The sequence below is a fragment of the Vulpes vulpes genome, chromosome 12 (genome assembly GCF_048418805.1).
Source record: "Vulpes vulpes isolate BD-2025 chromosome 12, VulVul3, whole genome shotgun sequence".
Taxonomy (NCBI): domain Eukaryota; kingdom Metazoa; phylum Chordata; class Mammalia; order Carnivora; family Canidae; genus Vulpes; species Vulpes vulpes.
In genome coordinates this window covers 9429758-9457170 of record NC_132791.1, presented here as the reverse complement: position 1 = coordinate 9457170, position 27413 = coordinate 9429758, and the positions used below count along the sequence as shown (strand labels likewise).

The 27413-nt window shown below is 42.1% G+C and overlaps 1 protein-coding gene across 9 annotated transcripts in view; it reads left to right on the top strand.

Annotated features, from left to right (window-relative positions):
• PALM2AKAP2 (PALM2 and AKAP2 fusion) overlaps positions 1-27413 on the top strand; it is a 457899-nt gene that overhangs the window by 315287 nt on the left and 115199 nt on the right. For all 9 annotated transcript variants that reach the window (XM_072727724.1, XM_072727717.1, XM_072727723.1 and 6 more), the window contains one exon: positions 10402-10487. In XM_072727724.1, coding sequence (XP_072583825.1) covers positions 10402-10487 — 86 coding nt within the window. The remainder of the gene's footprint in view (positions 1-10401; positions 10488-27413) is intronic.

The window sequence follows — 27413 nt, the reverse complement described above, 5'->3', positions numbered from 1 at the left end:
TTTTTTTGCTCTCCTTTTCATGCATTTGGAATTTGCTATTCCCTTCACATACAGAGAGATGCTTAAAATGCACCTTTGAAAATAGAGCAGGAGATGAAACACCCAGTTCTCAATCCCCTCTCGGAGGCTGTGACAGACGAAGGCTGTTTTCTCCTTAAGGGGAGGTCCAAGACTCCTCAGTGTACAGTAATGGCTTAAAAACTGCAGCTTCATGTCCAGATATGCACGTGTGTGCATGCACATGCGGGTTTGTGCATGAGTTATGCATGAGTGCGTATGTGGGTCCACGTGTGTGCACGCATGTACATACACAGAGCATATGCATGTGGCAGGCAGGTACCCGTGTGTGCATACCTTCTCAGTCTCAGGAGGGGTGTTCCTTCTTGCCCTTCTCACCCAGGGCACCTTGGTTAGCACAGGTGATTAGCAACAGCATACTGGAGCATGAGCACTGAACTTGGAGAGCTTCAGATCCCAGGTCTGCTTCTTACTTTGTGGTCTTGGGCAAATTATTTACCTTTTTTGCTATCTGGAAAATGAGGATAATAACAGTGCCTACTCCATTTGGTGCTTTTGATTGCTGGTGAGATAATATATGTTAAATATAGCACATAATAACCGCTCAAAAGCTGATAGCTGCTATTATTATTTTTGTTGTTATTCCTTCTTACACGGTGCTTGAAGGGAGAGAGTCGGGTGGAATCAGCAAATGACTTTCCAGCTTCGGGTACTCTTAAGTTTTCACCTCTTCACCGATGCATGATTGCCTTTTCAATCACCCAGAGTTTTTTGTGGGCTGCCAAAACCCAAGGCGATACTCAGAGGCACTAGGTGCTTTCATTGTCTTAATCCTCTTCCATTATTCAAACATTCTGATGCTCAGGTCACTGTTCTGCAGAACTAGAATGAGTGGGATCCCACAAGACCAAGAGTGAGCGCTCCCTGCTCATCCTAGCTGCCCCCTGAGAGGCTTCTGCAAACCCTAAGTAATTGTTTGCTGAACTGCATGGGATTGGATTTGGTGCCGGCTGCATATTTTTCTCAGGGTCCCACCATAAAACCTTTGTTTGATGTGTGCATTGTGAGCTCAGAAGCCAGCTCGAACCGGAACCTCAGGGAAGACAATTTCCCCCTCTTGAATCTTGATTTTTTTTTTTCAATATGTCCTCCAGTTTCCTGCTCTCCTATCTCTGAAAATGAAAGAAATACTCATCTTTTGGGTGGTAATAAGGTGTACTGGTTAAGAAAATAGCCTCTGAGATCAGAGCGCTTGGATTAAGTATTGGTTTCCTTACTTAATGGTTCAGTTTTCAGTCCTTTGAGCCTCAGTTTCTCATCTGTAAAGTGGGGTTAGTATTGTACCTGTCTCATGTACCTGTATTGTATGAGGATTGAATGCGATGTTACACATAAAGATAAAGCATTTGACCCATAGGACATCTCCAGGGCAGTTTAGTTGTCATGCCTGGTTTTATTGTGTCCATGTTGGAGGGACAAAAATGGGGTCAAGAAGCCATGGAGGGGGGCACAGTGGTCAAGAAAGACACTGAGGTTTTTCTTTGTGCATCTTTGAGCAACCTGAACATCTGCCCCTGGGAAGAACCCAGAGAGGTGTCCCTTACACAGGAATGTACAGGTGGGGAAAGGTTCACTGAACTCTGGATGAGTTTGAGGAAAATAACTGCTCATCTAAGAGGTGGACCTTTTCTTTCCTAATGGTGTCTTCTCAAGGAGAGGAACCAAGAAAGGGGAAATTGCCCTTGCCGCCATGGCTTCTGGAGGCCCCGGGGCCTGGCACTTCCATCTGTCCCATGAAAGAGAATGCTAGGTCTCAGGCTCAAAGATGAGCTTCCACCTGAAGTGGGCTGGGCCGGGCTGGGCTGGGGCCACATCCTGCCTCGCTCCTCCAGCCCCTGGCAGGACTCTCCCTCCAGAGGAAGCAGGCCCCATCAGCTTATCCTTGGGTGGGGTTTCCCAAAGCCAAGTGTTTAAAGGCAAATCATTGTTCTGCAGTTCCGCTAAGCTTTAATAACCACCCTTCTGAGAACTCCTTCGAGAACCAAGTGAGATTTTTAAAACCCAAGAATAGCCAAAGGCAATTACCAGAAGAGAAATATCTGAGTGAGTCTCTGTCCTGACACACTTGGTGCAGAGACTTGGGTGGGTGAAGAAGAGAGAGATGGGACCCAGGCCCCTAGCCCCATTCTTTTCGTTATGATCAGACTAAATGCTCTCATAGTGGGTGGATCTTTTGTTTGCAAAATGGGGTTGACCGAATTTGGGCCCCAGGAAGAATCCTAGTCTAGGAAATCAGGCAATCTCGTCTCTTCAGGTCCCAGCTCAGCAACTTCCTGGGAGATGCTCCCATTCCTTTCTGTCTCAGGTCTCAGTTCTCTCTTGGAAACACAGAAGGCTGGACTCTAGACTTCCCTGCAGGTCTGGGGCTGTGTGTGGGTCAGTGGGTTGATGAGGGCTGAGGCATAGGTGTAACGAGAACAGCCAGGACGGATAGGAAGGTTGGCCACGTCTGAGCAGGGTCCATCCACCAAAGTCCCCACAAACAAAAGGGACCCTCTCCTGGCATTTGAGGACTCTGCTGTGTCCCCTGTTCTCTCCTTAAGCCAAGTGACATAGGTCCATTGACTAGACTCCCTTTTCTCCAATCTGTTTGTGGCTCAGCTGTTCTTAAGACATTCCGGCTGTCTAATCAGCATGACCTGGGGTGGTGGTAAGGAAGGTGCCCAGGAAGAGGTCACGTAGAGGCTAAGGACATTGTAGAGGAGCTTTCTATCCTGATGAGAAAGCAGCTCAGTCAGCTCCAGGCCCCTTCCGACTCCAATTCAATTTGGGGAACATTTAATGAGCCTCTGCTACATGCTGGCCCTCATTGCACTGACTGAGGGTGAGGTGGGGCTGGTGAATGGATGGCCCCAACTTCAGTGCTCAGGTCCTTAGGGGGCCTGGCTGGCTCAGTCAGTGGAACATGCAACTCTTGGTCTCAGGGTTGTAAATTAAAGCCCCACATAGGGTGTGGAGATTACTCAAAGTCCTCAGAGTCCCACCACCCATATGTTTTATGTCTGATAACTATACTTCCGCAGGCTCCCTATCTCTAGATTTGCTGGCAAGTGATAGGGCCATAAGGCCTTGCCTGGTTTGAGGGAAGGATAGGACCAATGACAGCCTGTTTGTTTCTTTAGCATTTAGAGCAACAGTGCTGCTATTTCTAATGCCCTCCATACCCTTTCCCTCAGCATCTCTGCTCTCACCCCATGCCCTACCCTGAAGCTCTGATCTCTCCAGCCTGGCTGCCCAAAACTCACGCTTCTCATTTAACAGACACCTGGGGAGGCTAACTGGGTATTAGGCCCACTCCCTGCCCCCAAGTGCTTACAAGCTAGTTGATAAGCACCCTCTCAGGCATCATCGATGAGCCAATGCTGTCAGCCAGACACAATTAAGGGCTTTCCCTGCTCAGGCACCATTGAGTGCCCTAAAGAGCAGAGCTATGAATTCACAGTGGAGGGAGAAGGCCACGATGTCACTTTGGACACCTCACCAAGGAGCTGCCACTATACAGCAAGGCTGAGTACTGGCATCACCTGTGTTTTTAACTTATATGAATTCAAATATATATTTTTAGCTAAAATAATGAGAGAAAAATAGGCATTTAAAAAGTATCAGAGATTATGACTGACATTCCAATCTGTGTGCCTGTCAGACCCTACTGGTTGCTTGTCCAATAGCCATCAACCTGTCCCCCTTCTTTCTTGCTGGCCATAATCCTGTTTTGTTCCTTTGTTCATCCTCCGAGTGGTTGTGTGTTAAGAGAATGCTGACCCAGGGAAGGCCTGATTCGGAAGTAAATCCTGATTAATTAGCTCCAAGCCAATTTTGAGAATTCCATTTGCATATTCCACAGCTGGTTTAGAGATAGACTAATGCTACGTTTTTGACCAGTGAGATTTTGGGTATGTTGGGAGGGTGCTCTTGTGGAAGTGTATTTACTCCTCCCTTTTCCTGCCTCTGGATGTTTTCATGACACATAGAACTGCTATGTCCATCTTGGGACCATGGAAGAAGGTCAAGAGAACGGCAGAGGTCAAACTGAGACAAAGAGGCCCTGAGGCCATGGAGCCGTTGAATCAGCCAACAACGTCTGGTGCCACACTACCTTGGGACTTCTTGTTCCATGAGCCACTCCTCTGTTGTTTAATCATCTATGAAGTAGGCTTTCTGTTACCTGCAGCCAAAAGCACTCTAAATGGTACACTCTAGTGTGGGGATGAAGGCAAGTGTTCATCTGCTGTCACCCAGCTGGTCTTTTCTTCTACCTCTCCATCCGAGTATCTCCAAACCCTGAGAAATTCTGCAGTTTCCGGATCTCTATTTTTTGTACAATGTGATCCTTAGCGCAAGCCAACAGCATCATCTGGTACTTAACAAAGGAAACGGACTGTTCCGAAGCTGGAACAAAAAGTGGCTCTGTTGGGTTTTCTTGAAGGATGGTGCTATTTTGGACTATATGGGAGATTTAAGGAATTTTCAAGAGTGGTTTTGACTCTTCAGGATGAGGTCTTTTGTCTTTAGAACGTAAATCCTTCACGAGATACAACTAACCAATGCAATAAGCTCTGGGCATAATGGAAATAGGGTGGTTCAAAAAAGTAAAAGGTATGGATCATTATAGCCTGGTTGCAGAGACAAAATTTAAATGAGAGGATTGATTTAGGCAATAGAGCACAGATTTATCTAAAAACTCTCTATGATGAGAACTGGAAGTTGATGAGGAAGGCAAGTCTGGAAGAGCTCCGTCCTCTCCTCAGGCTGGGCTAGGTTACGCTACTGTAATACACAACTCCCAATCCCCATGTCTCAAAACAATAAAGGTTTAGTTCTCACTCATCCTACATGGCCATTTTGGCTTGGCTGTGTCTCTGCTTTGTGTTATTCTCACTCTGGGACTCAGGCTAACAGAATCACACTATCTAGAACATTACCACGCACCATGGTAGAAGAGAAGGTGCTCTGGAGGGCCCTGCATCAGCAATTACATGCTCCTGCCTAGAAGTGATAGATGCCACTGTTGCCCACACTCATCAGCCAGAACTAGTCACATGGCCACCAATTCTAAGGAGGCCAGGAAGTGAAATTCTGTTATGTGTGCACAAGAGGAAGGAACTAGAAATATTTGGTGAGCATCACTAATGATCCACTTTGCCCAACAATCTAAAATCCGTGTGGACAGATGAGCTAGAGCAAAAGTCCACTCTCTTGTACATAAGGGTCTGTATCGACTTGACTTTCTTTCTTACTCTGCTTTTACCTAGCAATGCACAGTGGTCCTTGGGGGTCTAGGTATAGCCAGCACCCTCCTGTACAGTGCCGCCCTCTCCCTCTAGGTCTCTGATCTTTTCTTTTTTACTTTTATTATTTTTTAGTACTAACCAGAATCAGAAATAAGGAAATCATCCAGTATTCTCTGCAGTTCCATTGATTGCTTCCTCAACAAGCCTTCTTAGCAGCTTGTCCTCTTCTCTGTTCAGTCTGGTCCTGTTTCCCTTTGTTCAAACACAAAAGATGTGTTGTCTGCAGCTTATGATGCTCAAGCTCTCATGGCTGCCGTGCTACCATCCCAAATCCTCCATCTTGCAGATCCTCATGTGTGCCCTTGGCTTCTCCGGCCAGGCCTGGAGCTCAGCCTCCTTTCTTCTGCTTGTGCTACTCTGTCAACTGCATATGTGCTATTCCCAGCAGGAATCAAAGAGAGAGGCCATGCCAGTTAATGGAGTGCATCCTGTGCATGGAGACCAGAGATGTGGTGCTAGGGAACTGGAAACTTGGGCTAATGGATTTCTTCATCTGACTGTGGGCTAAGTGAGGAGATGTATAAAAAGCAACAATTGGTTGGCTGATTTTACTTATTCCTGAAAGATTGTTATACAACTGTCCCTAATGGGGAATTTATAAGCATATCTCAGCTATAACTAGACAGGTCTCAATTTTTCCCACTACTCGGAAATGTAAGCCTGTTCTCTTTTTGGAGAAAGATGTTATTTTAATCTAGAGATTATAGAAATAATATAAAATATGCTTTCCCTTCTCAAAGGAATTATAAATAAGAACTTGAGAACAGGGAAAGAGGACAAAAGAGAAAAAAGTTATTTGGAAGTAGAGTGTGTGGAAGTATAATATGTAAAGTAGTATATATAAATATATATATAATTATCAATTATCAAAATTCTTTGGTCCAATTCTTTATATAGGTTCGTCCCCTGAAATCAGAGGTGACTGTGCTTACATAACTGACTAATAATAGAAATGCATCAGTCTAGAATGTGTTGTCTTTTGCAATTATACATTTGACCTGTGAAATGTTTGTGCTATTGTTTTAAATACTGACCTTAGTTGAGTGGAAATTCATCTCAGGAACTTGGACATAACAGCAGATGTTGACAGTCATTGATAAAACCCTAGAGCGGAAGGATCTCAAACAAGCATTCCAAGCTATCCCCCTGCCGATTTGTGGTGCAATGCACTTACACGTTGGTCTTATGGAAATCACCATTGTGGAAACAGTAGTGGCATTTTTACATGCATGAGCATCCTCCTACTAAGAAACATTAATCATCTTGCTTCTCCAAGTCCTCAGGATGGGAGGGTCTGCTGCCCTTTGGTGTTCAAATAAAATTGACCTAAGGCTCTGTTGTATATATTCAGATCTAATACCCTATCCCAGATTCTTATCAACATGTCCTCCTTAGATTCTACTTTTTACAGGGAGCTCCTATGTGCACATGGCCATTCTCTTCTCTCCATCCGGAGATCCTCATTCTGTTTCTACAAAATAACACCAACACAAGACACTTACATTGAACAGACTCCACTCTGTCTCCATTTGAGACTGAGGGGAGCATCAAGTCGTGAGACGGCACTATAAAAAATTATAAATTGATGTTTAAACATCTTGGTTCTTCTCAAAAGTCCTTTTTATTGCCTTTGGAAATTCTTACTGCCAGTTCTCATCCCAGCATCTTTCAGGTTCTCTCCTTCTTCTAAATGGACCTCTTTCTTTTTTTCCTACTTCCATGATGTGGGGCCCATCATACCCATAACTCAGTTCTCTTTCTGGAAGGAATTTTGCCTCTGGCATATAAAATATCATTTTCCTGCCCTCACAACTTCTTGTTAGGATTAATAACATTTTAAAATTGAAATGTTGGATCTATTTCCTCTTACTCTTGCCATCAAATGGTAGGTCATCTAAGTTAAACTGTTGTCTTCAGGTACCTGGCTGGCTCAGTTGGTAGAGCGTGCAATGCTTGATCTCAGTGTAGTGAGCTCAAACCCCACATTGAGTGTACAGCCTACTTAAATAATATATATATGTGAAGAGAGAGAGGGAGAGATGGGAATCAGTACTTACAACTGAAATTCCTATGCAGGAAAGGGAATTACATTTGAATAAAGATAAAAGTGGTTTATCCAAAATGAGTTTCATGTATAATTTTGCTTATGGGGTATATCTATTAGTTACTATTACAATAATGCTGCTGGACATTTCATCCCCAAACTCAGTAGCTTTTATTGTAATGCATGTGCAGCTGGGCTAGGGTTTGATTGATCAAGACTTGACTTAGCTCTAAGATGCTGATGGGGGTGTCCAGGTTTGTTCCCCATGACTCCTAGTCCCTTGCAGGCCAACTGGAGCATGTCCTCCTTATGCTATAGTGCATTTCAAACCTTTGATTGTGTTATGTCCACTAAGATCCCACTGGCCAAAGCAAACATCAGTGGAACAGGAAAGAAAATTTCTCCCACAGTGGGAAAAGAGGGGAATGAATATTTGCTGAACGATAATTCAAACTATTCCATTAAGTAAATTTCATATAATTGTCCATTGTGCCCAACATCTGTATCTCTCTGCCAGCCAGATCTGACAGGTGCCAATAGTGGCTTAAACCAAGAGGGGCTCTTAGTCTGTTGGATGCAAGGTGTGTCAGGGAAATAATCCATTCATGTAGGAGCAAAGATAGCTTTCCCAGAAAAATGCATTTAAGAAAAAGCTGACCAAAAAAAAAAAAAAAAAAAAAAGAAAGAAAGAAAGAAAGAAAGAAAAAGCTGACAACCTCCTTACAGCAATTTCCCTAGAGGAAACTGTAGGGCAGCTCATGAAACTGACCCAATTTCTACAACCTAGTGAGAGACAACTATTTGTACCTTGCAATAAATTGAGTGCATGGGTCTTAAGCAATCCATTGTGCATATGTCATATAAAATGAGGCTCCCCAGGATCCAGGTTATAAAATAATGTAATTGATCTAAAGTATTAAAATTTAATTAATCTCATATTAGTTTCTTAAAAATGTCATGCAAAAATTGTTTCTGTTTCACCATCTGGTTTGTCCAATTGTTCTCTACAGAAATGCTGGAGTATAACAATCTTTCTTATACATATCTCTGGTTTTTTTATTTAGGTCAAAAGCTGGTAAAGTATCTTTTAAAAAAATTATTGTATCATTTTTATTGCATGAATACAAATTGGCACAAAAATCATTACGATACCACACACAAAAACATATAGAATACTCTCATGAATATCTTGTGTATCTACAACTTAAAAAATAATTTTCCACTACCACACAATTTGTTTAATGATAACATTATTGAGCAAGTGATGATAATAGCAAAATCACTACATAATATATTGTTGTTCGTATTGTAAAACTGGCATCACTGTTTTACAAAGCAATATGGGAACACATGTCATTAGCCTTAAAAGTATGCATACTTTTTGCCTAGGAGTCCTATTGAACGATATTATTTGTGAGAAGAAAAGCATTTAGACAAAGAGGTACTCATTTTAGCATTATCTATACAGATGAGAAATTAGAAGTGACCTAAATATCCAACATTTTAGAAATAGTTAAGTAATGGTATACCAACTCAATGGGTAATTATAGTATCAGTTAAATTGAAAATCTGAATATTGCTTAGCAAAATGTTTTTTTTTTTTTTGCAAAATGTTTTTTTTTTTATTGTGGTAAAATATACATAACATAAAACTCACATTGTAACCATTTTGAAGTATATAGTTCTGTGCATTAAATACAATCACAGTGTGGTGCAACCATCCTCACTGTCCATCTGCTATAGTACATCTTATGGGCCAAATCTAGCCCAGTGGCTGTTTTTATAAAGTTTTATTGGAACTTCGCCATGCCCGTTTGTTTATGTGTTGTCTGTTGGCTGTTTCAGTGGCAGCTTGAGAAGTTGCAACGGAAATGGCATGACCACAAAGCCTAAAATATTTACTGTGTGGCACAGAAAATGTTTGCCAATCCTGACTTAACATAATGCTAGATAATTGAAGTTTTTGAATTTGAGCTATTCACACAGGATTCCAGGATGAATATTGTCCTTGAGTTACCCTTAGACAAAATTATTTGTTAAGGCAATCAGCAGTGTAAGCAAATACCACAAAGCTAATTTTAACCTATTTAAGAAAACAATCTTTTTAATACTTTAGGCTATGAGCATTCATATCCCAGCAGGAAGTTATTATACCCATTATAAAATTTGTTTCTACTGGTTAAAGTAGTCCCTTAAAAACTTTACTAAGTATTGTGTTTTTAGCTTTTAAGAAGATGACTTTATCTGCAATAAATGCGTTTTTAAAAATATACTTGTCATTACTTCAAACATTTCTATAATAAAGACCATTCCACCTGGATTCACACACATAACTGCATCTGAACTGGTAGAGTTTGACTGTATTGTATTCATGGGTATTTCTGAACACCAACCCCGGATCTCCTTTTTGAGTTGAAGAGAGCAAAACCCTGTATCTTGCCATGTGTCTACTCTTAGAGATCACCTGACAGTTTAAGAAAAAAGGAATATAAATCTTTATCAAGACTTGAAGAGAAAACAAATATAGATTTTAAAAGTGAATATAACCCCTCAATCATTTCCAGTATGTGTGTGGAATCTAGGGCAGTGAACAATCTGGAGTCAGCTCTATAGATGTGTGCATTTCTATGTCCCAGGATTCACTGTGAGCCCCCCCAAAAAGAGCTCAGTATGAGGGCTGGGTTCTGGAAGAGTTCATTCCAACCACTTCTCCACTCTGGACTGAGCATGGGACTGTCTACAGGACAATCCATTGGACAGTGGACTCCAAATTTGGAGATTAAGTCAAAACATGGGAGGTATTGACTGGCCACACTTTTGAAAGGATGCTTTCCCAGAAACTGCCCCGCAGGTGAACTGGAGCGACATCGGTTTCCTTTATAACACACATGGAGTTGGAATCTGCAAAATGTTGGTTAGGTGGCTATCCATGTCAGCTGAATGCACTTGGCTCAAATTTCACTTTTTTGTTTGTTTTTGTTTTCTCAGGAGTCGGGTGGGAGACTATGCTGCTAAAGGGAGATGAGGCAGTCTCAGATACCACAGAAACATCCAATGCAGACATGACTATCAAGGTAAGAGATCCTTTCTTTAGTTTGGTTCTCAAAGTACGTCTCTAGAGGAAAACAAACCTATGGCAGACTTCTAGGGACAAAATGAGCACCGTCCCTCAACCTGCTGGGTTTCTCTCTCTCTATTCATTGGAGCCTCTGTGAGTCAGCTAGACGTAAGATTTTCTGAAATTTGGCATCTGGATTAGGAAACCACCTGAAAGCTAGAATCCAAGGTGTGAATTCCAATGGGCTTGTTGCAGGGTCTCCAGAGAATATCTGCATGTAGGTTGTCTGCAAGTGGTAACCCCATGGGCACAGTAGAGCAAATCTGAGGATAATGAGCTGAGAAACCAGGCCCCACTGTGCATTGTGAAGAAAGGTCAGAGAGGCATGGAGTAGCTTTGCTCTTGACTCAAGATTTCCAGTGATACCAGTGGGAAGGCAGCATGTGGCCCACTCCAGCTGGAACACCAGTGGCCAAAAGCTTACAAAATGAGTCATCTGGAAACCAACCTAATTATCACTGTTCAAATTAAATGCATGAGTTTATAATCATTGCCTAGATTAAGGAATCCATAGCAAAATTTATCAGATTCAACAACTTCCCCTCTATTAATAGATTAGACACAAAGGAATGGTTCTTCCTTCTTGAAATTCTGTTTATGTTTCAATTAACAGAAGCTGGGAGCTGGAGGGCTTGCTAACATTTTTGCTTGAATGATTAGAGTTTAAATCTAGGCAACTTACAAACTTTTCATTGAAAAACCAAAAGTAGTATCCCACCATTTTTCTTAGTAAGTTCTAGGCCCAACATGGGGCTTGAATTTATGACCCCAAGATCAAAAGTCACTTGCTCCACTGACAAGCAGCCAGGTACCCCAAGTGGTATCCCTTTTTATATTGAGATTTACCTAGAGATATTCCATTCCTGGATTTATTAGTAGAGGTTGTACAAAAGAATATACAGGATGAATTTATTCTAGCTTTCCTTTGTAATGTGGAGGCTGGGCTTATGTTATCTATGTTTAAAATGTTAGAGAGCAAACAAAAATGCCACAGTCAAATTAAATGAGAGATGGGATAGTAGCCTGAGTGGTCAAAAAAGTCAACTAATCTAAGCAATAGCGATTCAGCACTGAAAGTTCATTTGCTTATAATTATAATGTTTAGCTGAAATTGCAAGACAATAATGTAGATTCAATGGTGTGTTAGTGTCCCACTGGCTATTATTGCAAAGACAGAAATTTGTGTCTATGACCGTATTGGACAGAGAGAGAGAGACAGGTGGATGAACTTGATGAACGTAGATTTGCCCTTTTGGAGCCTGTCGTCCTTTGAAGTATGTGTTCCTAAAATGTGTTGCTAGTGAGCTGCAGATGTAGTGCAGACATTTAAATGATCAGAAAGACTAGAGTTTGTTTTGTAAAAGCAAATGGCGTATTCCGGTAGAAGCAAGTCTTGGCCAACTCCCATTTTTGTAAGGTTGCTACTTAATCAGTCTGCTGATCCTTGGAACCAGGATCCTGAGTAAGTTGTATTTGGGTCTAGCCAGTTTAGATGTCAGTCTTGATCTCTCTTTCTCTTCTCTTTAATAAACAACTGGGAATGTGTAACAGAGGATTTTTAGTTCTCTGTTGAACTGAACCTGCTCTGAAGACTGGACACCATACACTTTAAAAAGTTAAAACAGAAGTATATTTAAATATACCAGTAAATTCCTACAAATAAGATTAAGTTCCTCTATTAATACCAATTGCTTCTCACTAAAGAATTTGTGAAACCTCTGGTGGATATAACATAGGGAACTACTTCTGTTTAGATCTTCGCCTTTGGTTTTCCCAATTATACAGCAATCACTATTTTTTTTTTCTGTCTGACTTATTTCACTTAGCATCATACCCTCTAGGTCCATCCATGTTGTCACAAATGGCAAGATCTCAACCTTTTTTATGACTGAGTAATATTCCATTATATATTTCTTTATCCATTCATCTAGTGGTGAACACTTACCACTGTTCACTAGAAGAAAAGGGCACTCATTTCAGTATAGCGTCTATGTTACACCTTATTCTGTTTTGCTGCATGTCTAAACATTGTTTTTTTAAAAAAGGGATGGATCGGTATTTTCTAAAACTTGTGTGACTCTGAGAATCACCTGCAGCAGTGTATAAAAAACAACAGTAAAAATACAGAGTTTTTTTGGGGAAAACATTGTCTCAGCATACAGCTAAAGCTGTATGGCTCCATGAACCCTGTCACTGCTCCTGGTTCTCCAGTTTCCAACTAGCATGAGAAAGGACTTCCTTGTTCAAAACCCTTTGATTCCATTCCTTTTGAACACTGACCAAGGCCCAGGCATCTCCTGGCTTTCCATATTTCCTTACTCTAACTGCAATTTTGTTTCTGGCCTTGTCTTCCACTCTGTCTTTCTGTACCCATCCTTGCCTTCTCTACCCAGCCTATTTGTAGCCAGAGCGATCCTTTCAAAAGGCCAACAGGATGACATCCCTCCGCTTCAGCCCTGCTGGCCTTCCCATTGCCTTGAGCACCTAAACCAAACTCCAGCAGGTGCTCTGCTGTTTAAAACCCTGTGACTTTTATTCACTGCCTCCTTGGTCTTTGTCCCCCTCTCTCCCTCTTTCTCTCCCAACCTAGTTAACTTCTCTTTGTATTCTTGGCCTCAAATATTATCTCCTCACATAGCACCACTTTCTGATCAATCTTAATTGTTAACATGCTTTCGCTGAACCTAGTACTCCTCTGAGCCAGTCACATGAATACCCACAGATGTCAACGTGTAACGTGCAGGCTCCTCTCCTGGAATGTGATTCCTAAAGGGCGTTGCATCTGCAGCACCTGGTGGAGTGTCTAACACGTCGTGTGCAACTGTCAGTATTTGTTGAATGAACAAATCTATGAATGAACAAATGAAGATAAATCTCTAGATTGATCATGGTAGGGGGAGGGGCAGAGGGAGAGGGAGAAAGAATCTCAAGCAGACTCCCCACTGAGCACAGAGCCCCGTATAGGGTTCAATCTCCCGACCTTGAGATCATGACATGAACCAAAACCCAGAGTCAGATGCTTAACAGACTAAGCCACCCAGGTGCCCCTAATTGAATAATTCTTAAATTTACCAACCATCCCCGTCATCCAACTTCATAACATTTCATCACTTCCATAAGATTCCACATGCCATGTATGAGATAATCTCCATTCCCACCACAATCCCAAGAAAACACTTGCATATTTTATGTCTCTATAGATTTACCTGTTCTGGACATTTCATAAATGGAATCATATAACATTGTGGTTTTTTTATGTCTGGCTTTTTTTCACGTAGATGGTGTTTTTGAGATTCATCCATGCTGTATCCTCAACCAGTATCTCATTTCCTTTAGCACTGAGTAGTATTTCATTTAATGGGTTTACCAGTGCTTTGCTTTGTTTCTTAGTGCTTTCACAAGCTGATGGACTTTGTGCTTGTTTCCACTTGTTGCCTATTATGAACAATGCTGCTGTGAATGTTCACGTGCAGGTCTTTGCGTGGACACGTGTTTTCATGTGTCGTGCCTAAGGCCCCGGGGTGGAATGGCTGGGTCATGTGGTAAATGTATGTTTGACTTTGTGAGGAGCTATCAGGTTGTTTTCCAAAGTGGCTGCACCATTTTCAGTGTCCACAGTAGTCAAACTGTGGAAGGAGCCTCGGTGTCCATCGAAAGATGATGGATAAGAAGATGTGGTCTATGTATACAATGGAATATTCCTCAGCCATTAGAAACGACAAATACCCACCATTTGCTTCGACGTGGATAGAACTGGAGGGTATTATGCTGAGTGAAATAAGTCAATTGGAGAAGGACAAACATTATATGGTCTCATTCATTTGGGGAATATAAAAAATAGTGAAAGAGAATAAAGGGAAAGGAGTGAAAATATCAGTGAGGGTGACAAAACACGAGGGACACCTAACTCTGGGAAATGAACGAGGGGTAGTGGAAGGGGAGGTGGGCGGGGGCTTGGGGTGACTGGTGATGGGCACTGAGGGGGGCACTTGGTGGGATGAGCACTGGGTGTTATGCCATATGTTGGCAAATTGAACTCCAATTTAAAAAATTTAAAAAACAAAACAAAACAAAACAAAAATCCAAAGTAGCTGCACCATTTTATACTCCCACCAGCCACAGAGAAGGGGTCTACTTTTTCCACATCCCAGTTACTTGCTTTTGTCCGTGTTTTGATTGTAACCATCCTAGTGAGTGTCACCTGGTAATTCACCAAGGTTTTGGTTTGCGGTTTGCATTTCCCCACAGGTAATGACGTGGAGTATCTCTTCATGTATTTATTGGCCATTTGTAAGCAGATAAGGTTTTTTTTTTTTTTAAAGATTTTATTTATTTATTCATGAGAGATACAGAGAGAGAGGCAGAGACACAGGCAGAGGGAGAAGCAGGCTCCCTGTGGGGATCCGGATGTGGGACTCCATCCCAGGACCCCGGGATTACCACCAGAGCCAAAGGCAGATAGATGTTCAACTACTAAGGAACCCAGGCTTCCCTGCGGATAAGTTTTTAATGGCTTGATTGACTTTAGTCGCTGAAGGGTGGGCTCAGTTTATAAATTCTCCACCACATACAACCCTTTCTCATTCAAGTGCTCGGTCAATGTTTCCTGAGTGGGGGATCCTCTTCCAGACTGGAGTGGGGGTGAGAGGTGGGGGGAGGGCCTCAACTCAGTCTTCCTCTTTAGTGTATCATTGCCACCAGCCCCACCACTGCCCTGGGTAGGGGTGTGGGCTCATCAGACTCTTTTCTTTCTACTTCTTTTCCTTTCTTTTCTGTCTGCTTATTTTCCCCTCACGTTTCAGTTAAAAAAATAATAATGATCTTTATTAGTGTATCATTTTTTTTATTGTGGTAGAACATGGATAACAAAATTTACCCCTTTAACCATTTTTAAGTGTACAGTTCTATAGCATTTTGCCATTCATACTGTTCTGCAAACATCACTGTCCTTCATCTCTAGAACTTTTTCATTATGTCATATTAAAACTCTGTATCCATTAAATAATAATTCCCCATCCCCTCCTCCCTCCAGCTCCCAGCAACCACCTCAGTGTTACCTTTTATATATAATAATATCTAGTTGTGTTCTCAAGGGAATTTAAGTACATCCCATTAATCTTAAATAGCCAGTAAAATGGCTAAACCCCAATCTAGAATTTTAATGTCCTGTGGAGTAGGCAAGCTAGAAAGGCAATCACTTTACAGATGTTTAGAGTAGCATTGCAAATAAAGGCTCTGGGAAGGTGCTTAGTGCTAGATTTTAAAGGAATTTGCCGGTCGAAGGGCTTCCTTTCTTCTGTGGAGTAAGCTACCCAGTGCCAACATCCTGGAAGTGTCTTGGCTTTATTTAGCTGGGTGCATTGCTGGGAGCCAGAAATTGCACCTGTTGGCTATGCATTGTTCTCTTGAATTTTGTTTATTTGATGATTATTCAAAACTACATCAATCATGTTAAAACTATCAATCTATGATAAATATCTTCTGAGTAGAAATCATGTGATTTAGCTGTCATTTTAATCAAATATGTACACCAACTAAATCTGAAATGCTTTCTGTACCTTGCCCTCTTGTTCAATGTAACGATACTAAAAACTTAAATATTTGTAAAAAAAAAAAAAAAAAAAAGTGAAGAAAGTCCTGGCACACCAGAATTTTTTTCAGAAAGAAACCTTGTACTTACATTTATTAAAAGATAATGTAAACTGAGATATATTTAAACATTTAAGAGTTTGAGCAAAAATCGATTTGAATTAGGCAGCGCTAAATCAGAAGTGGTGAGCAAGGCTCCAAAGACAGGAACTCAGGGACAGATGTTTATAGAGAAAAAGCAGAAGAAAAGAAAGGAAATTATTGATTGCCTATGGTTTAAAGCCTCATTGGTTCTTGTGATTGGTTGTCCTTGACGTTTTGATTTTATTACCTTGAAGCCATTTATAGGGTTAGATTTTGGTTTGCTTACACAGGTGGCCATGGCAATGGTGCCACCTCAGTCTAATGGCCTCTTTGTTTAATTAACTTAACAGCATATACAATACTTCTCGCTTGTGCTCAGGCAAGAAACAAGATGGGTACCACTGAGGCAGGTTGGAGATTCTGGCTGTAAAACCATGTAAAAGGGGGCATGTGTCCTAATCAAGGACGTGGGAAAGCAACGTTAAAATAAAAGGATGTTGCTTCTCTATATGTAAAACTTGCGCTGGGAGAGAGATTGTTCTGGAAGGGCAGATGTTCTCCCTTACAAAAGGGGGAAAGCATTTAGAATCTTCCGGTGATGAATAGAGGCCACAGGTTACAGCTTTCTTTGGACATGGCTTTTAAAAAGCCATTCTGCTGAGGGCCTTTTGTGGCCAGCTGTGTGGAGCCAATTGCCCTTTGTATTTGATGATGACGACGCCGAGGATTGTTTTGTGTGGGGGCTCTGGACAAAAAGACACGTTTGGGGCCAGAAGTCATTTCTACATTGTGTACATACATAAAGATAGCTCTAAATTTGCTTCCTTGCCAAAGGAAATATTTTTATTGTAGATTTTTTTAATCCTTGAAACCATTTAGAGTAGTAGATCTCTGAGAGGGTGGGAGGCATACCAAGACCCAAAGGCTACCTTTTGACAATACTCCCTGTTTGAGAATCATTGTCTTGAATTTTTTTTTTTTTGAAATATGCATTTTGCGTTGTTACCAGGTAATGGATGTGAAAGGCCATGCTGTAAACTATAAGAAGCAGGATCAAATTGGTTATTATTATTCCTATGTGTTACTCCTTATTTGACAAATACAATGGAAGTAAAATAAAGGAAATCCTAGCCATTGACAGCTCTTCATTATCTAAGAAAAGATAAGGAATATTCCTGGCAAAGGAAAGATCCAGGTGCTTCTTTGCCATTTTATTTCTTCATCGTGTTCCCTTGCCAACAATAATAGCTAATATTGATTATTTGCTATGAGCTCAGTTCTGTGTTAGGCCCTTCCAGGTACCATCTCATATAATCCTCAAATTGATCCTGAGAGGGAGAGACTCTTTATCATCCCATTTTACAGATGTGGCGACTGTGGCACAATAAAGATACTTACCGAAGATCTCAAAGTGAGCATTTGAACCTGGTAGGTAGACACTGCTTAACCTCTCAATTTGCAGATTATGAATGCAAATTAGTTTTACTCTTAGCTAAGGCAAGGGTGCTCTCAGGATGGAGCAGGAGTAGCTTTGCCAGATAAAATACGGGACTTTGAATTAAATTTGAATTTTAGAGAAGTGATGAATAGATTTTTGGTATCATTGTGTCCCAAATATTGCATGGGACATCCTAAGAAATTGTTTATTGGTTACCTAAAATTTACACTTAACTGGGTGTCCTATATTTTAATTTGCTAAGTCTGGAATAACTAGTCAGGAGGGATGTTACAAAGGAGGTGAAGATAATTGCTTAATACATTTTGATTATTGTGGTTTGGGATCTTTTTTTTTTTTTTCTATGACTTCATTCGAGGATTACAATTTGTTATATGAAGCTTTAAATCAGACAAATATATACAGTTTCAGTTAATAAAATATACTGCTAACCTATCAACAGACCTCTCCTGACTTCTTTTTTTCTAGAAATGAGGGCTTCCAAACCTGACCAAGGTCAAGATCTATACCTCATTGGTTTCTCTATGAAATGAAACTATAAGAAACTGTCCCCAGTTTGTTTCTCTTGAGTGAAAACAAAAAAACAAAAACCCGCTACCTTTTCCTCAATCTGGGCATGTTATGATTTTTCTGAAGCCCATTCTAGAATTTTAATTTTAGCTGAGCTATCAGTTGGCCTGATTTCATTTTCTGCAGATAGCTTCATCATCCCAGTTTTTAAAATGTTGACAAAATTTTCTTGCACTTTTACCAACTCTATTACTTGGTAAAATTCCCCTCCCTCTGCGTGGTCACCTCCTAAAATAGATGACAGTGGCCTGGATATTCCAAGTCAAAGTTCTGATACATTCACAAATATTTCCTGGATACACCAGTGCATTTCCTCTTATGTTCATTTCTAGCATTCCAGCATCTAATGATGATAAAGTTCTAGAAATAGTCTCTATCCATGTAGGTCAGAGCCCATTTGCAGATAAGCCTGTCTTCTTATGAGGGGCTCATTGGCAAGTACCAAAGTCTATGACTTCCATAGAACTAAGGTAAGCAAACCAAATGCAGAAGTCATTAGTCTTTGGTGCTCTTGGAAAGTCACCAATCTGGTTCCTGCCTAAGCAGGAGTTTGCCTATCCAGTTCATTTATTAATGAATTATCATGAATGTCTGGGAGCATTTAGAATGGCCCCAAGTTATTCCTAAAAAACAAATTATTCGGGGGATCCCTGGATGGCCCAGCAGTTTAGCGACTGCTTTTGGCCCAGGGCGCGATCCTGGAGTCCCGGGATCGAGTCCCACGTCGGGCTCCCGGTGCATGGAGCCTGCTTCTCCCTCTGCCTGTGTCTCTGCCTCTCTCTCTCCTCTCTGTGTATTCTCATGAATAAATAAATAAAATCTTTTAAAAAAAATAAAAAATAAAAAATAAAAAACAAATTATTCATATGGCCATTTACAATAGGCGTTGTCCTTCTGAAACATAGCACATCACAGAGGTCTCATGAATCTTGAGTGTAAATCCCAGGAATATCTGTGGGATTTATAGGCAGAAACATCTTGCTTCATTATACAAGTATTTAAGATTGTTTAAGTGAGCACCTAATGTTCCTCTAGATAAATGATCAAATGCCTTCCTTTCCATCTGTCTTCTACCCACCCCCAAGGGCCTTCCTCCTTGCTGTTTTTTCTGTTGAAGTGAAAGCTTGTAGTTAACCTGGTCAAACTCATGACATATGTGTCAGTTGTAGGTAAAGAGAGAAAACATGCTCAGACAAGGTGATTGATTGGCTGGGAGAACAGAGGGCAAAACACTAACAAGGCTTCCATACCAAGAGCAAGGCTGTTTTGGTGTAACTGGAGCCTATTGTTATTGCAACCATTGTTTCTTCAGAAATGAGCCAATGGAGACAGGACATTTATTTAGCTCGGCACTCTTATGTCTATTTCTGAAAAGGAAAAGGTCCCTGCTGCTGCAATTCCCACTCCCTCTCCTAAAGGGTACTGGGCTAGCAGGTAGGATATTGAACGGATCATCATGATCTCCAAATGCTCATAGACTGGTAAGCTTTCATCTCAGATGTGCTGAATTTCTAGTCTCGTTCAGTTTAGAGAAATGAATAATGAGACTAATATTCATAATGTGGATAGTGATATCTTTAGAAGATATTTATTTATTCTAACGTATTGAGAACTTCCCATGTGTTGGCCATTGCCCAGGATCCTTAGAGGATTATATGATTATGATTTGATTCTTCCCACAACCCTGTGAGGTAGGTACTCTGAGTAATTTACAGAGGAAGAAAAGGTACAGAGAGACTAAGGAACTTGCCCAAAGACACAGCCAAGGAGTCTCAGAGCCCAGATCTAACCAGGCAGCCCTTGCTCTTAATGACTATGTCACACTGCTCTGCCTTGTAGAACAAAATGACAAGGTTCGTATGCAAATATATAAAGTAGGTCTCTCAGCCCCTGATCAATAAGGGAGCTTTTATGTAGTTTTGTTTGCATTTGTTCTTCAGTACAAAGCTGGAGTTTATCTGGTGGGATAAGATTAGATTTCATCCCTGTGATTTGGTTGTTTTTCAGATTTGCCCTTGGGTCCTCATCCTATCAATATTCTAATTACATTTTCCTTATCATTCTACTGTGGTGATTCATGAATATGATAAAACAGAACTGCCTCTTCAGTAAATAAGGGAAGCTGGGCCCACAGTGAATAAATAGACTTTTCATTGAATCTGGAGAAATTCAGCATATAGATGTCCTGCAGTGTTTATTAGACTACTATACCCACCAGGCCTGAGCTTAGGTTGGTTTCTTCATTTAGTGTTTCCTAAGATATCAACGCTCCTACGTTATATGGTATTTGTTAACTTGTAGGTAAAAAAATCAATTTATTGAATGTTGCGTTGCACGCTTTTGTACGAGGTGTACCATATTTAACCAGATTCAGATTTTAAGAGTGACTTTTCAAATTGATGTCACTAGATCCTCTGGAAATTCTGAAAATAAGAGCTTATGTAAAGTTGAGAAATAGATAAATATTCACCCACTAAGAGCCACTGTTTTCGTTATTCTTAATGTGTTTTAAATGTTTGTTCTTACAAAGAAAATACGAACAAAACTCAAATAATGAAAAAATTTCCAAGTTTATATTATGTTTATTGCATGAGTGACATAGGAAAATCCCTCTTCAGAGAAATGGCATTGCAAAAGAGGCAGAAAACTTTCTTCTTTTTCAAATAAAAAAATGCATCCTGTTTCTAAGCATTTTTCATTGTATTTGACAGTTTATTAAAATAAACCTTTTTTCTCCATGTGGACTTCATCAAACTTTTCTTATCCTGTGATGATCTTTTTTTTTTTTTAAAGATTTTATTTATTTATTCATGAGAGACACAGAGAGAGAGAGAGAGAGTGAGGCAGAGACACAGGCAGAGGGAGAAGCAGGCTCCATGCAGGGAGCTCGACTTGGGACTCGATCCTGGGACCCCAGGATCACACCCTGGGCTAAAGGTGGCGCTAAACCTCTGAGCCACCAGGGCTGCCCCATCCTGTGATGATCTTGACCCATCTTCCTGTTTGTTTCTTATCTCTTCTCACTCTTCTTCCCTCCCTCCCTCCTTGCTTCCTTTCTTCTCTTCCTTCCTTCTTTCTTCCCTTTCTAGATTTTCCTTCCCTTCTTTTCTAGCTCTCATAAGGGCACTATGTTATCTTACCGGCATTATTTCATTTAACACTTACAACTAACTGTGAGGCAGGTACCCTCCTGGTCCTGATGGTACAATAGATGAAGAAATCTATGCTCTGAGGAAGTAAGGGATTTTCCCAAGATCACAGAATCTTTAAGAGTGGAATCAGGATGCAGCCCAAGGTCTGTTCTATTCCAGAGCCCACGGTTTAGTGCTTTCCATATAATGAGGACACATTTCTTTTATAATTGGGAAAATTATTTATTTACTCATTCATTTATCTATCTAGTCATCTATTTATTTACTTGGGGGAGGGAAGGCAAAGGGACAGGGAGAGGGAGAACCTCAAGTGGACTCCACCCCTAGTGCGGAGACCATTGTGGGGCCCGATCTCATAACCCTGAGATCATGACCTGAGTTGAAATCAAGAATTGGCCACTGAGCCGCCCAGGCATGCCCAAATATTTTAATTAAAATTTAACAACCAGGAGGCTCATCTAGGTGGCTCAGCGGTTGAGCGTCTGCCTTCGGCCCAGGGCTTGATCCTGGAGTCCCGGGATTGAGTCCCACGTCGGGCTCCCTGCATGGAGCCTGCTTCTCCCTCTGCCTGTGTCTCTACCTCTCTCTCTCTCTGTGTCTCTCATGAATAAATAAATAAGTAAGTCTTAAAAAAAAAAAAAAAGAGCTGATCTGATCTAAGACCACTGTGGTGGTAGGTTCCCTGACTTTGTTAGCACTAACTCATCCTACACTCACCACAGGATCATGATACTCTGTAATTGTCCCTATTTTAAAGATTGGGAAACTGAGGCACAGTAAGGTAAAGTGATCCGTGGAAGGTCCTGCCTATGTCCCTCCTGCCTGTGGTCCACAAGGGATCTTCCATTTCTCAGAAACGTTGAACTGGTTAATCTCATGCATTTGGAGTTCAGATCCAGAGCAAAGACCCCCACCCCCACCCCAAAAAAAAGCTTTCCTCATGGAGGGAATCAGTGACTTTCAAGCCACACTTTTTTTTTTTCTTTTTTTGTGCAAATGATGCTTCTGAAAGGAGCTGTGTTTGTGATTCAAGAATTTAAGAGGAAAGACTGACGTAGGTAACAGGAGGGGAAGAGGAAAGACCAACCAATCTACCCATGGTAAATGTTAGAAATGTAAGGGTCGTCCATCCTTTCATATGAAATACCAAATTCTTCTTGGAATTTGCCTTATGGGAAAGTCAAGTTTATTTGGTGTTTTAAAAGTGCTTTTTTTTTTTTTTTTACCTAAAAGTTTAAGAACTCTTTTATTCAATGTCCTTTAAAAGGCTATTTTTGTGAGTTGGTCCTTTGTTTTTAAGAAGAAATTTCCTAGAAACCTCCTCAAATAGACTAGTTAAAAAGAGCATTTTATTGTAAGGATTTACTATCAGAAGGTTGGTGGGCAGAGTCACAGGTGCTGAAATCTTCCAGCAATGAGTGAGGGGAGTTTTACTGAGAAAGGAGGACCTCGACCCTCCTTCCAGGCTCAGAGGTCCCATTGCCTGTGCACCACCACATCCCTGACACGTGCAGTGGTGCTTCGTACACAGCAGGACCTTAATAAATATCTGCAAAATGGATGAATGATTGAATAAGAAGGACTTTTAATTTTGGCAAGAGGAACCATTGGAGGGTGGTGTAGGGGGCCCACTCGGGTGCCCTGGGAAAGTGGACAAGATGGGCAGAGGCTGGAGGTAGAGATGCCCGTTAGGAGGCCAGTGAGCGGTCCAGGTGAGGACGGAGGAAGGACTAGGCCGTGCAGAGACAGCAGGGACAGCAGGAGGAACCACAGTGGCTGGACCTCGGTGAGGAAGAGGGCAGAGGTGGCCATGGGGACCACAGGACCCTAAGTCATGAAATGCAGGGGAGCTAAGTGGCAGGGAGGACTTGGGCTGGAATATGTGGGTTTGACGGATGCTTGAGGGAACATGAGGAGCTGCAGGTAGGATTCTAGGGGTGCACTCAACGGAATGTGTCTATCTGAGGGGAGGTCAGGATAATGGGAATGGAGGGAAGAAGCTTGTGGTGGGGGAACAGCAGCCTTGGGGGCAGAGTGAGGAAGAGGCCTTCGAAGGGGAAGGCCTGGACGGGCCGGGGCAGGTGAGAAGAAGGGCTTTCTAGGTGGAGGGAAGCGTGTGAGGCAGGAGGGGTTCCAGGGCTGGTGGATGCAGGGCAGGTGGGTGGCCCCAAGGCTGACCAGACCAAAGCAGTAGGTAGAGCAGAGCCTGAAGAAGAGGGGAGCAGGGGGCAGAGTAGGGGGGACACTGACTCTGGCCACTTCAGCACCGCAGGATCCCCGCTCTGGCCCCAGGTAGTGCCCCCTCCTGTAGGAACTGGGCCCTCTGCGTACAGCGCCCCGAAGGCACCCCCTTTTGAGAGTGTCAGTGTGGAGACTTCATTGCCTGCCCTGCCGTGTTCGCGTCCGTGGCAGTGTCGTCAGCCTGTCCAGCACCACAGAATATGGAGAGGCCTGAGCCGAGCCTACAGCTCCACTGGCTGCACGGCTGTCCTGGTGCCCGGGGTGCCAACAGGCAGTACCGCAGCCTCTGCACCTGTGCGGCCTTCCTACTGGGGCACTGGGGATGGGGGGGGGGCGTCCACCTGACCCTGGCCTTGAAGCCTTGAAACCAGGGCTATCCCTCACCATACCGTGTACTGCTTTTTTTTTTTTTTTTTTTAAGATTTTGTTTATTTATTTCAGGCTCTCATGACTAGACGTAGAGAGGCAGAGACACAGGCAGAGGGAGAAGCAGGCTCCCCACAAAGGAAGCCTGATGCGGGACTCGATCCCAGGACCCCGGGATCATGGCCTGAGCCAAAGGCAGCCGCTCAACCACGGAGCCACCCAGGTGCCCCCATCCTGGGCACTTCTTATTATTTATTGACTGCTCTAGAAATGATAAAAAGACCAAAGGAAGCAAACTTACAGCAAAGAACTTCACACTGCTGGGCTGACAGTGAGTGAGCCGGTGTAACTTTGAGTCCTGACTTTGACTTGCTGGGTGGATCTTTTTTTTTTTTTTCCTTTTTGCTATTCTTAAAAAAAAAAAAAGTCAATTCAACTAATTAACATATACTGTATTATTAGTTTCGGAGGTAGAGGTCAGTGCTGCTGGGTGGTTCTGTGCAAGTTCCGTCCCCCACCTAGGATTCCTTTGCTCCGCTAACAACTGACGCCCCGAGTTCTGACCTTGGAGTGGGCCCTGAGCTTAGGGCTGTACGGGGATGATCTCCTTATGCTCAGGGCAACCACGTAAGGTCGACGTTCTGATCTGCCTTTTACACGTGAGATTCAGAGAGAGACAGTGAACAGGGGACAGATCAGGATTCCCTGCCAGGCCTCTGGCTCCCGAAGACTCTCTCTTTCATGGACACTTGGCTATCCTGTAAGATGAGGGCCGTGGCTTGCATGACATGTCGTGCTCCCCCCAAGCTCTTATTCTCCTGTCTCTGGCATTTTGCTATGCCCTCCCCCACCCCAAGCAAATACAGAAAATGCTTAAAATAAAAAGCAGGAGCAGCAGCAGCAGCAGTCGTCTATCTGAACACCCCGCCCTGGTCTCAGTACCGCCTATCTTATCTCAGCAGGTCTATAAATTACTTAGCAATGTGGCCCAGGGCTCCTGGGTGCCTGAGCCCATCCCCGGAGTCACCAAGGGTTTGGGGTACCTGGCAGCTTTACCCGGGTCTGTTCTCTGTCAGAGGAGCAGGCTTCTTAAGGTATTTGAGTTTGCAGGGCCTGCTCTGAACATTAACCAGGCAGGGTCTAAAAAGAAAAAGAGGGACTCCTGGGTGCTCAGGGGTTGAGCATCTGCCTTTGGCTCAGGACGTGATCCTGGGGTCCTGGGATCAAGTCCCACACTGGGCTCCCTGCATGGAGCCTGCTTCTCCCTCTGCCTGTGTCTCTGCCTTTCTTTGTGTCTCTCATGAATAAATAAATAAAATCTTAAAAAAGAAAAGAAAAAGGAAGGGGGTTGGCAAGGAAGGCAGAGAAGAGAAGAGGGAACCCCAGGAGGTGCAGAGTCCACACGGATGCTGTGGCTGTGCGGGCTTTTAGCATAAGACTTCAAGGCTTTTTTTTTTTTTTTTTTTTTGAGTTCAATTTGCCAACATATAGCATAACTGTCAAGGCTTCTAAAGTGATATTACACTGGCCACGGTCCCATCCCAACAGAAGCATTAAATAGAAGCAGTGATTAGCATTTTCCATATTTAAATGATCTTAACTCTTAAGAATCTTAGTGGCTGCTTAGGTAAGTAACTTAAACTTAACTATCTATACTTAACAATATATTGAGTATATAGAAACTTAAATAATATAAACTTAAAATGCCTTCCTAATATAGTTCATCATCTTTGGTGAACTTACCTTAACACTAGGGTAAGTAATTTAATGTGTTCAGTGTTGTAGAAGGAAAAAAGCCTACTTTCTCACTGGATCATTCTCGATATTAAAACATTTGATGACTAAGTCAGAAACGACTGCGAAAACTGCCTCTGTGATAATCAGAATTATTTAAGATGTCAAGATTTGGTCTTTCTCCACTCCTAGTATTACTGAAAAGCCTTATGGTCCTTTCCATAAATGAATAAACAACCTGTACTTCAAAGTTTGGTGGAGAAGTTGGGAATTCTTGGGAAAATGTTATAGTCTCATTTAAAAAATAAAATAAAATATAGGGTAACTGGGGAGGCTCAGTCAGTTGAGTGTCTGACTCTTAGTTTTGCTCATGATCTCAGGATCATGGGATCAAGCCCTGAGTCCAGCTCTATGGAAAATCTTGAGATTTTCTTTCCCTCTCCCTCTGTCCCTCCCACTCACACACACACTCTTTCTTTCTAAAATAGGTAAATCTTTGAAAAACAAAACAAAACACATAAAAAATCATTCTCTATCTTACCTAAAATTGAAAAGGAATTAAACACCCCTGGAAAGAAAGGTTGTTTTGCATTTAAAACACAGATCATTAATGAGAAGCAGATCCACTGAGTTTACTCAATGAAGACTGTCGTGGGCATTGGGGGCACAGCTTCCCAGAGTCTGGGAACACACTGTGTACAGCCCACGTATATTGGGCATATTTTATGTTTTCAATGTCAAGCTTTAAAGAGTACCTTGGTTCATGCTTTGTCTCCATGAGGCCACGAACTCTGGAATGTTCAATAGATTTTTTTTTTCTTTTTGAAGTACCCAACGAGGGGCTGGAACTCATGACCCTGAGACCAAGAGATGCTTTACCTACTAAATCAGCCCGGCACACCAAGGTGATTTTTTTTAAATGTTCCATTTGTTAAATGAGATAAAATCCTCAGCCAAGAAACAAAGACACAAAGTGCACAAACAAAGCGCACTTCCTATGGCTTTGTTGTTGTTAAATACCTAAGTAATACACGAATACATCCTTGTCATTAGCTCATGAGCTTTGAGGCTCTGGAACTGAGGAGGTGGGACCGAGATTTGTCCCATGTAGCCATTGATACCTTCTTGCTTCCCTTACCAGGAGATTCTGTCCTCTGTACTCTCTTCCTTCCCTACCTTGTCTCCCTCCCACCAACAAATAGAGTTTTTCCTCCACTTTCCCCAACACGGGGCTTCCCATGTAGCTGCTTTTCATTGAAGATTTTAGTTTGGAATACTGTGTGACTTTGTATGCTACTGCGTAAAACTATGTTACAATGGGCAATCTGGACGATGTGATCTCACTTTGTCTATGTAGAGAATTTACAGTCCAGCTACAGTGTGGGACGAAATAAAGACAAAGTCAGATGGGCAAAAGTTGCTTGGGTTTTGGAATGTTTCATTTGGACTGATTTTAAAGGTCTTTTGGAAAAAGAGTCTCAAACGGCAGGGGCGAATGTAATCAGGTCACCGTTTCCTTGTGTTAGAAGGTTTGGCAAAGGAGAGGCCAAGTGTGAGGATGCAGGAAAAGGAAATAAATGTGGCACAGGCAGGGAAGGAACTTACTGGGATACAGGAAGCCAGAGACCCTGGAGAGGAAAGGAAGGAAAGGCAGGCATCTCTAACGAGGCCAAGAATGGGAGTAAACACG